The following is a 12,409-nucleotide window of genomic DNA, read 5'->3' as shown; positions in this document are numbered from 1 at the left end:
AAATAGACAGCAAAATAAAAATTAACCTAACCACCGAAACCATATAAGGTTCTTCCTTGTCTCTTTAAAGCGTAAACAACATCTAAAGAAGTAACGGTCTTTCTCTTGGCATGTTCGGTATAAGTAACAGCATCTCTGATGACATTTTCTAAGAATGATTTTAACACAACTCTAACTTCTTCATAAATTAAAGCAGAAATACGTTTAACCCCACCTCTTCTGGCTAATCTTCTGATAGCTGGTTTGGTAATACCTTGAATGTTATCTCTCAAGATCTTTCTGTGTCTTTTAGCACCACCTTTTCCTAAACCTTTTCCTCCTTTTCCTCTACCTGACATTGTGTATATGTATGTATTATAAGTTAATTAAATTAATAATGTAAAAAAAAGAGTAGAAGAAAATGAACTACGAAAAAAGAGGGAGGAAGAGGAAATTAAAATTTATTTATAATAAAAAGGGAGAGAGGGAAATATCGAATTTAATCTCGTTAGTTAAAGTAGAGAAAAAATGTATGGGTTGAATTGATGATGAATTTTTCTATTTGTGTTGTGGGTTTGTTTGTTTGTTTGTTATGGGTAAAAGGTTAGCGTAATTTAGTGAGAATTGAAATGAAATGGGGGATCCCACTTTTAAGGGAAGATGAAGAGAGGAAAAGAAAAGAAAAGAAAAGAAAAAGAAATTGTTTGTTTGTGCTGCAATATACTCCTAAATGAAGTTAATTTACTGAGTAGAAAAGATCTACTTTTTAGGGAGAATGGGAAATGGATGATAACTTTTAGGGAAGTAATAAGTCTAAAAGTCCAAAAGACGCTAAACTGAGACTGGGAATGTTTACTTCAGGAACGGTTATGATTATTTTTGCAATCTTGTCGCATTTTAAAAAGCAATATATTTTTAGTGCATTTGTCTTATATTGATTTGAAAAGTTAATTATTCGCAGTGCTAGAATTTACTCCATTGAGTGTGTATATTATGGCACTATTTACACCAGTATTTACATGTTTATACATTATGATTTAAAATCTATTGTTTAATATGGTTTACGCTATCAGTACAGTATATCTCAGTATACCTCCCCCACTAATCAAATATCTTTCTTAACCGCTAACTGTTTTGTTTTCTTTTCTTTTACTCTCTCCCTCCCTCCCTTCCTCCCTAAGCTCTTTTGTTTACTGTTACTTTTGTTTGTTTGTTTGTTATTGTTTCTTTTCGCTATCATCACTAAATATTTTTATCTGCCTAAATTTCATCATCACCACCACCATTTTCTTTCCCTACTAAAAAATTTATATAAATCTAAATTTTAATTCCCTATTTTCAAAATTTAATTTAATTTACAAGTTTTTATTCTTCTTAATTATTCATTCTAAACATCATCAAAAATGGCTAGAACTAAACAAACAGCAAGAAAATCCACTGGTGGTAAAGCCCCAAGAAAACAATTAGCTTCTAAAGCTGCTAGAAAATCAGCTCCATCAACCGGTGGTGTTAAGAAACCTCACAGATATAAGCCTGGTACTGTTGCTTTAAGAGAAATTAGAAGATTTCAAAAATCTACTGAATTATTAATTAGAAAATTACCTTTCCAAAGATTAGTTCGTGAAATTGCTCAAGATTTTAAAACTGATTTAAGATTTCAATCTTCTGCTATCGGTGCTTTACAAGAATCTGTTGAAGCTTATTTAGTTTCTTTATTCGAAGATACTAACTTATGTGCTATCCATGCTAAAAGAGTTACTATTCAAAAGAAAGATATTCAATTAGCTAGAAGATTAAGAGGTGAAAGATCTTAGATATAATATCATATCTAATTCTGGTTTTAAATTTAATTTTTGGTTATTCCCCCCTCCCCCTTTTATTCATTTCTTCTTTCTTTTTTTAAAGTATTCCCTTATGTATATTAGCTTAATGTATTATTCATTATAAATTTTATTTATATTATTAATTTGGAACTTGTAGATACTCATTTGATTTTGATCGTAAACTGTAACTTTTTTGTTATCTTTTTAACCTGCAAAAATTATATGTTCTAATCCGCACTTTATATTACAAACTGCAAAATTTTCTTATATATAGTAACTTTTTTTATTTTCAATTTCTATAGAATGTTAAATAAACTAAAATGGATATACATTTGGTTCTTCTTCAACTGGTAATCCATTTGCTTCTTGCTCTTGAGCCATGGCTTCTAAATATGGTAATAACACATCCTTATATTTATGATACCCTTTATATTCTTCAACATCATCACTCCAAGTATTAATCCCATTTAATAATCTTCTTGGAATATAAGGTTCATGACATAATTCAACAATAGGAACAAAATAAGTACGGATAGTAAATATCACAGCTCCACTAATAGGTAATCTTCTTAAACTTTGTCTTTCACTTCTAAAATATAATTTATTCACATCTTTAGCAACTTCAGCAGTATACCATCCAACCACATCAGAATTTTCATCTCCAATTGATTGGGACCAACCTAAATTATCATCAGTTTGAATGAAATAATTATTACGAACAACAGGTTTATCACAAGTCAAACGTTGAAAAAATTTAGTCATCCCATTTTGTAATTTTTCTTGATATTGAGGAACATCTCCACTAGTATGAATTTCATTCAATTTTAATTGAAATTTATCTTTCAATCTCCAAAATCCAGCCAAGATAATAGCACCCCCTTCCAAAGAATAATTCCCATCTTCATGTTCAATCATAATAGCAATATCATCTTGTAATAATTTACTAATGATAACCATTTGATCTTCCTTTGTATGACCTTTTCTAAAATCAAATGATTCTTTAGTTTGTAAATTATCTAATCCAACTTCAGTCTCTTTGAAAAGAGTGGGATAACGATTAGGTAAAAATTGTTTCAACTCTTGTAATAATTCAAAGGATGCATCAATAGCTTTTGGTGAACATCCATGAAGTTCATCACCCTTCTCAGCTAATCTGTCTAATTTATCTTGATGATATTTAGGCCATTCATTATCTAATTCAATCCATGAATTCCAATCCATACTACGAATCCCCATAGTGATATTATACTTATGTTTGAAAGCTCTATATGGAATTGGTTTGGTTAATTTATAATCCCAATTTTTAAATGGTTCAGGAATGGGAGTTTTGAAACTTATATCAGGAATCCAATGTCCATATTTACGATTCTTTTGAATTTGATAACTAGTTGGTTTCTTCTCTGATATCACAACTTTGTTAGCCTTGATACTTGAACTACTATTATAAATGAATAATCCAAGTACTGCAGCAATCAGTAGTACTAGTATGATTGAAGTTGGATTTGATTGATATAATGAGATCAAAAGTCCTCCCTTAGCAGAAGTATCCACTGTATCATTACTTAATAATGAACTCATCGTGTTGATAGTGAATCGTAACTGATACCATAACTAAAAAAATCAGGAAAAGTACGTATTGTTGAAACAGATATATATATATATGAAATCTTTATCTGGATATTTAATTTTAATTTTTTAAACTGTGTGCGTCTTTTTGGTGCTCGGATGATTCAGCCTAATTGAGTTAAAATTTGCAATCATCACCAAATTAAGCAAAATTGTGAGCTGAACTACTATACCGAAAATAAAATAATTTCTTTTTTTTTGGAGTTTCGATCTTTTCAAATAATCAGGCACGGAACAAGATTAACTTTATCCTGATCTACCCATAAATAAATAATCAGGTGAGTTAGTTAGCTAGTTTGGAGTGCAGTGAAGGTTCATATCTCGGTGGTTATATCTGTGGATCCGCAGAAGTTTTTTTATATCAGGAAGCGTAATGTTTTACTGAATTAGTAGTTTATCGTGTATTATATTTAGAAGCCACTATATATACAGAAATGGGTTAAAATCCCAATAAGGTGATAATCGAACAAACTTTTGACGTTATCATGCTGGAGGTAAGAATGCGGCTAATAAGCTGGTTTGTAAAAAATTCCATATCAAATTATAATAAATTATAATTTTAACCATTGATTTTTGATGAGGATTGGGGTTTTGAAATAATATACTTAAATACCAATATTGTAAGGGTAACATTGTAATTATCCTGGTTAAAATCTGAGCATTCCAAAAGAATATGGCACCGATATTCATTAATATCGATATGATTACTAAATTTAAAAATTTAGGCAGTTGAGGTAAATCCTTATAAAATGATAAGATTGTAAATACTTGGATTATAATGGTGGGTAAGATAATAATGAAATTAGGTATATTCCCCATGGTCCAATATTTTAAGAATCCTACATTCCAATAATGGGATTGAGCATATTGGAATAAAATGGGGAGTTTATAATTACACCATTCACCTCTTTGAGGACAAAATTTGAGATAACTGATAAGATTAGTTATGACGAACATAAGGAATAATGGTAATCCTCCCATGATTGCTCCTATACTGTTATTTACATTCTTATTAATGATTAGGAATTGATAAAGATCAATAAGGTATATAACACCTAATAATAATGCATTGGCTCGGATAGTGAATGTTAAACTTATTATGATCCCACTAAACACGTATAAATAATAATTATTGATTGATTTCTTGTTCGTTGATTTGAAATCTTGATAATTTAAACTGCAATCATATACGTAAATAGCGGAATAAGTTAATAAATTACATAAATTCTCTGAATAATTGATAGTGAGGAATATCCCCGCTGAAGAAATAATTAAAAACAATGATGATAATCGAGCCAATTGTGAAGGCAGATGTTGTGATTGTCTTCGTCCATGATTTGATGATTCAAAATATCGAAGAGTGAGATAATACAATACTATCACACTTAAATAATGACATAGATTTGATAACACGATCGATAATAAAAATTTATGATAATAATTATGATCTCCAATCGGTATATTCCTAATCAACCAAATCCAATTAGGACAGAATACAAATTGATGTTCGTATTTATATTCATTGACGAATAACTCATTGAAATGGACTGAATCCCATACGAGTAATTTATCAAGGATCGATATTATAATGGATGGTAAAGAATCATGATGATGTTGATTTTTCAATTGGGTTATGATGATTTGTGACGAAGTATCGAATTGAACTGGGGTGAAATAGACAATGACGATTTGGATGAACTTGATTAATAAGAATGATTTCGTGAGATGCCATATAGGGATTGTATTTGTCATTATAGTACTGACATTGATGATTGATTGATATGTTGATGTTGCTAAAATTCAGGTACGTAGAAATAATTTTTCAAATTTTTTATGGTTTGCGCGTTGTGATGGTTAATTTTCAGGTTAGTTTTGGTATATATATTAAATTTAAACTAATTTATCATTGACAAGTATAAAAAAAAAGTAGGATAAGATACAATATAAGATCTATAAATAATAAATATGTTAATTACAAAAGGTTGGGGAGGGAGGGATCTTTGATTTTACTTATCTATTTCTTACCGAATTGAAGACCAAATGATTCAATTATACCGGCAACAGATGATGGGTTTGATAAAGTGGTAATATCACCTAATTGATCAGCTTCGTAAGAAGAAATCTTTCTTAAGATTCTTCTCATGATCTTACCTGATCTAGTTTTTGGTAAATCAGCCACGATAATAACTGATTTTGGAGCAGCAAATGGACCAATTTCTTTTCTAACAGTTAATACTAATTCTTTTCTTAAACTGAAAGCTTCTTCACTAGTTTCATTATTTAAAACTTTAGCTGATAAATCATCTTTTAAAGCAACGAAAGCAACGACGGCTTGACCAGTTAAATCATCATGAATACCAACCACAGCAGCTTCACTTACCCCTTTATGTTCAATTAAAGCAGCTTCGATTTCAGCAGTGGATAATCTATGACCTGAAACATTAACCACATCATCAACTCTACCTCTAATCCAATAATAACCATCATTATCTCTGGCAGCACCATCACCTGTGAAATAATAACCTGGATATGGATTTAAATAAGTATCCATATATTTAGTATGATTATTCCAAACTGATCTTGCCATTGATGGCCAAGTATCTTTTATAGCTAAAACACCTTCAACATCATTACCTTCGATTTCAATTCCAGTAACTGGATCAATAAGACAAGTCTTGATACCAAAGAATGGTAAAGAAGCTGAACCTGGTTTATTTGGAGTAATACCAGCAATTGGAGCAATAAAATGAGAACCAGATTCAGTTTGCCAATAAGTATCAGAAATATGACATTTATTTTGACCTACTTTTTCATTATACCATTCCCAAATATCAGGACTAATTGGTTCACCAACAGAACCTAAAGTTCTTAATGATGATAAATCATATTTTGGAATTTCAGCTTCACCTGATTTTCTTAATAATCTTAAAGCAGTTGGTGCAACATAAAAGTGAGTGGCTTTATGTTTTTCAACAATTTGCCAGAATCTACCATAATCAGGATAAGCTGGAGTACCTTCGAATACAATGGATGGAACCCCTAATAATAATGGACCATATAAGGCATAAGTATGACCTGTAATCCATCCAACATCACCAGCAGTGAATAAGATATCTTGAGGATGAATATCAAAGATATATTTGGTAGTTAAAGCAGCACCAAATAAATAACCAGCAGTAGTATGAACAACCCCTTTTGGAGTACCGGTTGAACCAGAAGTATATAATAAGAATAAAGGATCTTCTGAATTAACTGGGATAGGAGGGAAATAACCGGAGAATTTAGCGGTTTCTTCATCCCAATAGAAATCTCTATCAGCTTTTAAGGCAATTTGATCATTACCAGTTCTTTTAAAAACCAAAACTTTTTCAACGGATGGACAATGATCTAAAGCATCATCACATAATTTCTTTATATTTATAACTTTACCACCACGTTTACCTTCATCACAAGTGATTAAAGCTTTTGATTTAGCATCATTGATTCTATCTTTGATTGAACCAGATGAAAAACCAGCAAATATAACTGAATGAATTGCACCTAATCTTGTTACCGCTAACATGGCAATGATAGCTTGAGGAGTCATTGGTAAATAAATAGCCACGGTATCACCTTTTTTAATACCCCAACTATTTAAAACACCGGCAACTTTAGAAACTTCATTTAATAATTGAGACCAAGTTAATTTATAAGAATCTTTTTCATCATCAGCTTCATAGATTAAAGCAGTTTCATTTGGTTTTGAAATAGCATGTCTATCAACACAATTGAAAGAAGCATTTAATTCACCCCCTAAGAACCAAGCAGAATCACCTTGATCTAAAGTACCTGATTTAACGGTATGGAAATCTCTATCCCAAGATAAGAGATCTTTAGCTAAAGGGCCAAAGAAACCAGCTGGATCATTGATTGATTGTTGATATAATTCATGATAATGATCTAAACTTTTGATATGACCTGGGTTTGGTTGTTTTTGAAAGAATTCTTTTGGAGTTGGTCTTGGAATAACATCATTTGCTTCATGAACAACTTTATGAACTGGAGCAGTAGTCATGATTAGTTAGTTAGTTAGTTAGTTGTTGTTGAATGGAGAGTAATGAATAAATGAATAAATAAATATTATTATGATAAATCTAAGTTAGATAGATTGCTATAAGGACTAAAAGTTAGTAAATAGTTTGGGAAGGAAAGGAAAGGAAAGGGTTATATAAATCAATTGTTGCAAAGGTCAAGTGATGTCAGATAACAGTGAGCTAAAAAAATAAATTAGTTAGTGAGCTCTGGTACAAAATTTGCATTTCGGAGTTTTTCTGAAACAATGAAATGGACATGAGGAAGAAAGGGAAATGTAAGGTATAAGGATGGATTGATATCCGGGGAAACCATAATGGTGAGATTAAATAAATAAATAAACTCAACCCAACCCAACCCAACCCAAACAAAATTTCAAGGTTCTAAAGTCCCGATTTAAAAAATATGCTGGGGGAATTAGATGTAATTGACTGCCTTATAACTGGTAAGATTATATTTGTAGCTATTGACTTCCACTATTTAGTGAGACTCGTTAAATAGTTTGTTCGTTTGTTCGTTCGCTATTTCATTTTTTTTTGTTGGTAATAAATGAATTTTATGATACAAAGATAAACTTAGATTCTGACAATGTAAAGCGAAAGGTTAATCATTTTTTGATTTACTTGAAGATGATTGATATGATTGGAAGTCTTAGTAGATTGACTGTATAGAATATATCCTATTGATTGAATTGAATTGAATAGAATTGAATTGAGTCACACGCTAATTTAGTGGACAATTAGTGGTATTTTTTCTGACTGTCTGTCTGTAGTGAGACTCACTCACTCACTGTTCACTTGACTTCGCTAAATTGAGCCCATTCCATGATATATATATATATATAAATATAATATGATGCTGGAGTTAAGTATACTTACGGATATAATGAATTGATTTATTGATTGATGGGGAATAATGCACAACAAAACTTATACTAAGATCAATTCCTCTTCAAACTAGTAAGAGAAAAAGGTAAGAAGGAATTGGTAAATAAAAAAATTTGGTTGGTGAATTTTCAGAAACGCCAAAATTTTTCTTTTTTCATTAAACGGTAAAGGAATAATTTAATTTAATTAGGGAGGATTGATTGATAGTGGAAGTTTATACGACAATAACAGAAAAAAAGAGGGGTGTTGTGTGCAGGAAGGTGTTGGGTGATAGTTTATTTTTTGTTGGTTAAAATAAATTTGAATGAAAGAAGAAGATGAAATATCCAATCAAGACAGAGTTTTACCAGATATATATATAAAATCTGTGTATGATCATATTGATTATATTAGTTTCTATATATATATACATATACATATATAACTACATCTTATCTTAGTCTATAATTAGCGTTTCTAGTTTTTTCTTAACTTAACTATAATAGTTAAATCGTTATGTTATGACCTTTTTTAGTCTTTTCTTTTTCTTCTATGGCTTATTTTTTTTTTGTATGGGAAATGGCACAACAACCTCATAAAATGGTAAGACTCTTATACAATTTATCTCTCCATAATCTACTTAAATCAATCTAAGCATGACCCTGTTTACAGGTTAACCCTCGGTATGTGATCAACCCGTGTTTAATACTTATAAATAAATGCTCTTACAATGACGTTTACTTGTTTACGTTATATGATTAAATGATTCATTACTCGTATTAACAAATTTGTTTCACAATATTGACTCAGATTAAACCATACTACATTCTATGTAACGATAACTTCATTGACGATCTCATCTATATTTACGATATCAATCCTTATCTATATTAAACTTACTTACTTTCTTCTTTCCATCAAACGTTCCTTAATCATATAATGAGTCGTTCGACCAGATTTGTTGTCTTTTTTCTTGCTTAAGCTTAAGCTTTTTTTGCGGCCGGTGTACCGTTTATCTCTCTTTTTTTTTATTTTTCTTCGGTGGGGCATGTAACCCATTTAAAGATCATCCATTAACGTTCTGCCCCTCCCCCTTAGTCTCCCCCACTTAGCTTATAAACATGTAGTATCCTCTCATCAGTATCACTTCAATTACCTCTAATAAACTATAGATAAGTAATCTTTGACATCGATGCAATAACTAGTATAAGATACTACCAACGTAAACGAAATGACAGCGATTATAAATAACATCAAAGAATCATAACCAATCTCATCATCTAATAAACTATCTACAATATATTCAATAACTTTTTATATAACCCCAAAAATATTTATATTTATCTTGAAACTTTACTATTCACATTAATAAAAAAAGGAGAGAAAACAATTAACAAACATAATATATAAAATATTTAAATATTAAACAAAAATGAGATAACAAACAAACAAACAAACAAATAATTAAATAACAATATGTGAATAAATTAAATCAATAATCTGTTTAATCAACTTCTTCAACAGTTGGACCATCACTGGAAGCATCTGGAGCACCACCAGCACCTGGGAATCCACCTGGAGCAGCACCACCTGGGAATCCTCCAGCACCAGCAGCACCACCTGGAGCAGCACCAGCTTGATAAGCTTTGGTCATGATTGGATTAGCTTTACCTTCTAATTCCTTTTGTTTATCACCAAATTCTTCAGTAGTAGCAGTTTGATTAGCATCTAACCATGCAATAGTTTCTTCAGCAGCTTTAGTAACTTCTTCAACTTCAGAAGCTTCTAATTTAGATTTGAATTCTTCATCACCTAAAGTGGTCTTTAATGAATAAGCATAAGATTCTAAACCATTCTTAGCTTGAACTCTAGCAGATTCCTTTTCATCTTCATCTTTATATTTTTCAGCATCAGAAACCATCTTTTCAATTTCTTCTTTGGATAATCTACCTTTATCATTAGTAATAGTAATCTTTTGAGTTTTACCAGTACCTTTTTCTAAAGCAGAAACATTCAAGATACCATTAGCATCAATATCAAAGGTAACTTCAATTTGTGGAACACCTCTTGGAGCAGGTGGAATACCAGATAATTCGAATTTACCTAAAATATTATTATCCTTAGTCTTGGCTCTTTCACCTTCAAAAACTTGAATTAAAACACCAGGTTGATTATCAGCAAAAGTTGAGAAAGTTTCGGATTTTTTGGTTGGAATAGTAGTATTTCTAGTAATTAATTTAGTCATAATACCACCAGCAGTTTCAATACCTAAAGATAATGGAGCAACATCTAATAATAATAAATCTTGAGTTTTGGATGAAGTATCACCAGTTAAGATAGCAGCTTGAACAGCAGCACCATAAGCAACAGCTTCATCTGGATTAATAGATCTATTTGGTTCTTTACCATTAAAGAAATCAGAAACTAATTTTTGAACTTTTGGAATTCTAGTAGAACCACCAACTAAAACAATTTCATTAACAGCTGATTTATCAACTTTAGCATCTCTTAAAACTTTTTCAACTGGATCTAAAGTAGATCTGAATAAATCTTGACATAATTCTTCAAATCTAGCTCTAGTAATAGAAGTATAGAAATCAATACCTTCATATAAAGAATCAATTTCAATTGAAGTTTGAGCAGATGAAGATAAAGTTCTCTTAGCTCTTTCACAAGCAGTTCTTAATCTTCTTAAAGCTCTTTGATTAGAAGATAAATCTTTCTTATTTTTTCTTTGAAATTCAGCAATGAAATGATTAACTAATCTATGATCAAAATCTTCACCACCTAAATGAGTATCACCAGCAGTTGCTTTAACTTCAAAAATACCTTCTTCAATAGATAATAATGAAACATCAAAAGTACCACCACCTAAATCGAAAATTAAAACATTCTTTTCATCTTCAGATTTTTTATCTAAACCATAAGCAATGGCAGCAGCAGTTGGTTCATTAATAATACGTAAAACGTTTAAACCAGCAATTAAACCAGCATCTTTGGTAGCTTGTCTTTGAGAATCATTGAAATAAGCTGGAACAGTAACAACAGCATCATTAACTTTAGTACCTAAGAAATTTTCAGCAGTTTCTTTCATTTTAGTTAAAATCATGGAAGAAATTTCTTCTGGAGAGAAAACTTTAGTTTCACCTTTATATTCAACTTGAATTTGAGGTTTACCAGCTTTATCAATCACTTTAAATGGGAAATGTTTAATATCACCTTGAACTTCATGATCATCGAATTTTCTACCAATTAAACGTTTAGCATCGAAAACGGTATTAGCAGGATTCATAGCAGCTTGATTTTTGGCAGCATCCCCAATTAATCTTTCAGAATCGTTAAAAGCAACGAAAGATGGAGTGGTTCTATTACCTTGATCATTAGCAATGATTTCAACTCTATCATTGGAGAAATGAGCAACACATGAATAGGTAGTACCTAAATCAATACCAACAGCTTTAGACATTATGATATATATTTATAATTATTCTAATTAAAATTAAACAATTAATTGACTAATTGAAGAAAAGAAAGAAAGGAAGAAGAAGAAGAAGAAAGTGAAAAGTAAAATTAGTTGGAAAATTTTCATATATATAATTTCTATTCTGCCTTGCCCACTGATTGAAGTTGTCCACCCACCACAGAAATTTTTTTTCCATTAGATTCGACGAAATTCTTCGCACCCAAATAGAAACTTATAGAATCTTATGGAACTGTTTAGATTTTTACTCCTTGATTTTTGTTCTGCTTTTGGTGATGTAATTTTTGGTCATGTGGGAAAGGTCATGTGATCATGCAAATCATAATCTTTCCTAATTGGGATGTCAACTATTTGTAATAGACTATGAATGGTTCAATTGATATGTCAATGACATAATAGAACTATCATTGTATGAATATGAAAATATCACTCTATATTAACTACTCATTACTATTCATATCTGTTGCACTTACCTCTCACAATTGTACTATAACTAATGAACACTTCCTATTTTGGAAAACAGCAATAATAACAAGTCTGATGTAATTTAACATATAATAATA

At 30.6% G+C, this 12,409-nt stretch overlaps 6 protein-coding genes across 6 annotated transcripts; 1 reads left to right on the top strand and 5 right to left on the bottom strand. All coding sequences in view use genetic code 12, as the record gives it.

Moving 5' to 3' along the window:
* Positions 1-26: 26 nt before the first annotated feature.
* On the bottom strand, positions 27-338 carry HHF1 (histone; the record flags this gene model as incomplete). Its single annotated transcript, XM_064908094.1, has 1 exon — positions 27-338. The coding sequence occupies one exon, from the start codon at positions 336-338 to the stop codon at positions 27-29; it is 312 nt and encodes a 103-aa protein (XP_064762552.1).
* A 1,044-nt stretch (positions 339-1,382) lies between these two features.
* Positions 1,383-1,793, top strand: HHT21 (Hht21p; the record flags this gene model as incomplete). The annotated part of the gene is made up of 1 exon (XM_064905988.1): positions 1,383-1,793. The coding sequence occupies one exon, from the start codon at positions 1,383-1,385 to the stop codon at positions 1,791-1,793; it is 411 nt and encodes a 136-aa protein (XP_064762551.1).
* Positions 1,794-1,955: 162 nt separating this feature from the next.
* Positions 1,956-3,646, bottom strand: DFJ63DRAFT_109553 (uncharacterized protein). The gene has a single exon (XM_064903226.1). It carries the CDS (start codon positions 3,378-3,380, stop codon positions 2,118-2,120), a length of 1,263 nt encoding a protein of 420 aa, XP_064762550.1. The 5' UTR covers positions 3,381-3,646; the 3' UTR covers positions 1,956-2,117.
* DFJ63DRAFT_112357 (GPI-anchor transamidase) lies at positions 3,647-5,329 on the bottom strand. The gene has a single exon (XM_064903229.1). It carries the CDS (start codon positions 5,178-5,180, stop codon positions 3,912-3,914), a length of 1,269 nt encoding a protein of 422 aa, XP_064762549.1. The 5' UTR covers positions 5,181-5,329; the 3' UTR covers positions 3,647-3,911.
* A 113-nt stretch (positions 5,330-5,442) lies between these two features.
* On the bottom strand, positions 5,443-7,482 carry ACS2 (acetate--CoA ligase; the record flags this gene model as incomplete). Its single annotated transcript, XM_064908093.1, has 1 exon — positions 5,443-7,482. The coding sequence occupies one exon, from the start codon at positions 7,480-7,482 to the stop codon at positions 5,443-5,445; it is 2,040 nt and encodes a 679-aa protein (XP_064762548.1).
* A 2,246-nt stretch (positions 7,483-9,728) lies between these two features.
* SSA2 (Hsp70 family chaperone) lies at positions 9,729-11,883 on the bottom strand. The gene has a single exon (XM_064906934.1). The coding sequence runs from the start codon at positions 11,829-11,831 to the stop codon at positions 9,870-9,872; it is 1,962 nt and encodes a 653-aa protein (XP_064762547.1). The 5' UTR covers positions 11,832-11,883; the 3' UTR covers positions 9,729-9,869.
* Between the last annotated feature and the right edge of the window lie 526 nt (positions 11,884-12,409).

This window comes from Scheffersomyces coipomensis (assembly GCF_036884675.1).
Source record: "Scheffersomyces coipomensis strain NRRL Y-17651 chromosome Unknown DFJ63scaffold_3, whole genome shotgun sequence".
Classification (NCBI taxonomy): Eukaryota; Fungi; Ascomycota; class Pichiomycetes; order Serinales; family Debaryomycetaceae; genus Scheffersomyces; species Scheffersomyces coipomensis.
Note: the sequence above shows the minus strand (reverse complement) of the source record. Positions and strands in the feature narration are given on the sequence as shown.